At 46.6% G+C, this 3,979-nt stretch overlaps 1 protein-coding gene across 1 annotated transcript in view; it reads right to left on the bottom strand.

Moving 5' to 3' along the window:
* Positions 1-541, bottom strand: part of MAGI3 (membrane associated guanylate kinase, WW and PDZ domain containing 3) — a gene marked incomplete at its 5' end in the record, with an annotated part of 25,335 nt that extends 24,794 nt beyond the window's left edge. Inside the window, one exon of the mRNA XM_009877671.1 lies at positions 425-541. Coding sequence (XP_009875973.1) covers positions 425-541 — 117 coding nt within the window. The remainder of the gene's footprint in view (positions 1-424) is intronic.
* Between the last annotated feature and the right edge of the window lie 3,438 nt (positions 542-3,979).

Below are 3,979 nucleotides of genomic sequence, written 5' to 3'. Positions count from 1 at the left end.
TCCCTCCTTGCAAACCTCTCTGCGCGCGTCCCTCCCGCAGCTCGCCCCCTCTGCTGCCTCTAACGCCCGCCACGCGCTCGGAGCCCCAGTTCCCTCTCTGTGCTTGACCGTGCTGAGGAAGATTTACTTCCCGTGGCAGCTGTCATTGTTCCCACAACTACTGACAAACTTCCAGGAGTACAACGCAGGTATTACTGAAACTGAGCTTTGAATTCTGAAGCTTCTGCTGTTTTGTCTGTCCCTACTGGCCGTACCTTTTCCGTGAAACTCAAGATACGAAACTACCCTAGCAAAATCATTCCCAGAAGTTCCCGCTGCAAATGGAAAACTCTCAACCAGATTAAGGGAGAAGGCATTTCAAGCTCTCACGTTACGTGATGCTTAGCAGGAACAGATCAAATGAGGCTGATCTTTACATACTTACAAGGGATGGTTCTCAAGTAGAGATTGTCTCTGATCACTTGCTGGAGTTTATGGTCTATGGAGCCCTTCTGGAACTGAAGGCTCAAGTAGTGGCGCAAGTCTTTGTTGATGACTTTTCCTTAAAAATAATGAACAAGAATAACTTGTAAAAATTAAGCCAGACCTCATGAAAATGGCATTTCACTGCCATAAACATTTCAGAAAAAAAAAGTGGCAGAAAGAGTTGGGCTATTTAAACACAACAACCTGAAGGGAAAAGCCATTCTGTGCTACCAAACCCCGACTCTGCTGCTGTAAATTGGCACAGTGATTTTAAGCACGGCTGAGCAACCATCCGACGTCAGTATCTGCCAAGCAAGACAGTGACAATACTGTGCAATTGCTTGAAAATCAATAAAAAGCATTAAAATATGAACACCATCACCAAAATTAAAAGTCTCTACAGACAGGAAAGTGCTTCAAAACGTAGTGGCAATACTTTTCTACTCAATTTACACCTCCTGGCTAGGCTCCCGAACTCAATATTTCGTCACATGGGAATCTGCATTCTTGGTATCACAAAAAGAAAATATTTTCATTTTAAAAACGCTGCACGACCAAGAGAGGGTTTTTTTACAATTATTTCTTTGCAATACTTCTGTCAGGTATCATTAGCAAATCTGTCAGATCACTAGATAACCACGGCCCCTTCAGCACACAAATAACTGAGCTCTTGCATTACTGCTTCATCCTTCTGACAGAAGGGTACAAACCAATCTTTTGTACCCTGTCATCTTCCCAGAGAGCACATTAAATAGGGTTCAGTGACCTTGATAAATTCAAGTTACATACTACAGCAGAACACTCAGGGCTTTAGGGAAAAAGACTCGGTCTTTGTCTTCAAAGCCCAACCCAGAGAAGGCCAGTAGCAGCCGTATGCTGGTGTCTCCCAGCAGCAGGAACAAAAGCTGGGACAGACAACTGCTCCTTCTAAACTACGTCAGCAACAGGTTACGAAACGCCTGAACCTGCCGTAGGAGCGAGTCCGACGGAGCCCAGCTGCTGCAGAGACCTCCTCGGCGGGATGGAGAAAGGAATGGAGACCAGACCCACACGGAGCTCACCTACACCTTAAACCAAGATTACCAAACATACACCAAATGCCAGTTTTGGAAGGAAAGACAACAAGCCAAGACGACCACATCCCAAAAAACCCTTCCACCACTCACCAAGCTTTCCCAACCACGTCACTACTGCCAAGTCGATCGCACATTTGGGTTTTCGCAAGTCAGTGTTTCCCTTCCCTTTTCGCCGAGTTAAGGGCAGACACACACCTTGTACTCGGCTCTCCAACATCAGCGCAGTACCGCCACTAACGCAACCTGTGCGATTTGCACCATTTTCCCTCCCAGCAAAACATCCGCATGTTGCAAAGCACTTGAAAGTGAAACCAAGACTTCCTATTAGCCCTCTCTTCGCAGATATCCGCACTGTCCATGAATTAACCAAAACCCAAATGCAACCCCCCTGAGCCCTCATGTTAACGAAGCAAAATCCTCCGACACTGCAGCCCCAGCACCAGGGGCAGCACACGCAGCACTTAACGCCAGGTGCTCCAGGTAAGGTCCACATCTCACCCCCCTTTAAAGCTGTCTTTTATTTTAAAATTATGTCCAGAAACACACAGAGCTTTATACAGCGCTGAGCCGACACCCCAGCACAGCACTCACGGCTCTCCGGGCACTGGACGAGGATGCGGTGACACCGCTCACGGGATGGGGGGAGCAGCAGCTCTGGCCCCGTCTCCCTCCCAAATACAAACTGCGGCAACGCAGCGGCTCCCTTGGGCCCGACGCTCTCTGTCGTTATGGCAGCGAGCCCCCAGCTCAATTCCCTATTTTGCCATCATGAGCTGTTCTTTATAAAACTTTGGATTTGCTTCTTGCAGCATAATGAGCAAAACATGTCATGGAAAATGAAAACAAATGGTGTAATCTCCAGCAAGAAAAATATTTTCCATTTGTTACTACAAATCGCTTTATTGTTTGTAGACAAGATGGTTTCTCAACATTAAAAAATGTTTTGCCACTAAAATGGTCCATCCATCTCCCTGTCAAAGCCAGATCTATAGCGCTGCACTTTAACAATACCAGCATATTTCACTTAGGCAGATCAATACACGTGTATTTCACGCGGGCAGATGAATATGGTTGTTAGCCACGTCCACAGCGTCACAAGCTGGAAAAACCTGGCCAGAGGTGAAAATCTGTATCGGATGCAGAATTATAGAGACTTGGTTTATTCACTGATCTTACCCTCCCTGTGTTTTAAAATTTAAAAGCTCATAAACCCTTTTCCATAAGTATCAACTCCTTCACAAAAAATAGCAAAAGCAATTTTGCCATTTTGCTACTAAGGACGTGCCTGCATTGAGGGGTTACTGTAACATCAAAACCTTGAAGATGGACTATACTCTGAGACTGAGATGACTGAACTGAAGATTGAAAGGATTGCCTGGGGAAAACAGAAGAAAGCCAAACAAAGCAGCAGTCAGAGAGAAAGGGACATACAGGCATGCAGAGAATGGTGTGCATTAGAAAGCAGAAAAATAAAGTAACAGTAAGGATGCTTTAGGCAACCTCCAGAGCTTGTTCTTGTGCAAAAGCCAGATATTTCGCCCTTCAGGAGCTGAACATACTCCTTTACATTGCTTCACACAGGCTTTTATGAGAACCTCATGTATCACTCTCCAAAATGACCTAATAAATGTCGGGTTGGCGTTTGTTGTGCTGCTGAGCCGCCTCTGAAGGATGACACACGCAACACAGGGACCAGTCAAGAGGAATAATGTACTTTATACCATTCCGGTTCTGCAACACGAACAGGCACAAGCCTCTTGTTTTCAGTTTTAATTTAAATTAACATGAAGGAGCTGTTTAAATGAGGATATGCACATTGCCGTTTGGAAAGCCAAACCAAGTGACTGCAGAAGAAAAAAGGCTTAAGCATCACTGCAGCAAAACGCAGGGCTCTGAAGGACAGGAGCGAGCATGACTGACAGCAACAGCGTGAAGGAGGGGGGTAGCAGCTTTCATTTCTCCTCACACCGCAAACCGTGCCAGTACAGCCTTTGCTGCTGTACTAAGCAGGATGAAGACAGCTATTTATACAGCCAACCTGCCAGGAAAACACTAAAGTACACATATTGCAACTGCAAACAGATGAGTACTGCCGCGGTGCTACTAGCAATCGACACAAAGCGGTCTGTTTCCAAATTAGCAATGTTGGTAGAACAGCAAAGCTCAAAGTTGAAATGTGCAAATAGATTCCAAGAACAAAATCTGCGAAGATTTCGTGCTGCCGCCCGGCAACAAGTCACAGCAAAACAGCGTCACGAGCACGTCTGGTACTGGGGCTGGTGCACGGGGCACCCGCGGAGTGTCCCAAACCGCTGGAGACCACACGGACACCCTCCCTTTCATTCTGCTGCACGTTTCAAGCGGACAGACGCAGGTGACAAGTTCCGCGAGGCCAGGCGCGCTGTGGTCTCTGCCCTGACAGCCTCTGGAGCATCGGT

This window comes from Apaloderma vittatum, unplaced genomic scaffold (assembly GCF_000703405.1).
Source record: "Apaloderma vittatum isolate BGI_N311 unplaced genomic scaffold, ASM70340v1 scaffold16501, whole genome shotgun sequence".
Classification (NCBI taxonomy): Eukaryota; Metazoa; Chordata; class Aves; order Trogoniformes; family Trogonidae; genus Apaloderma; species Apaloderma vittatum.
This window is presented reverse-complemented; position numbering and strand designations above follow the sequence as displayed.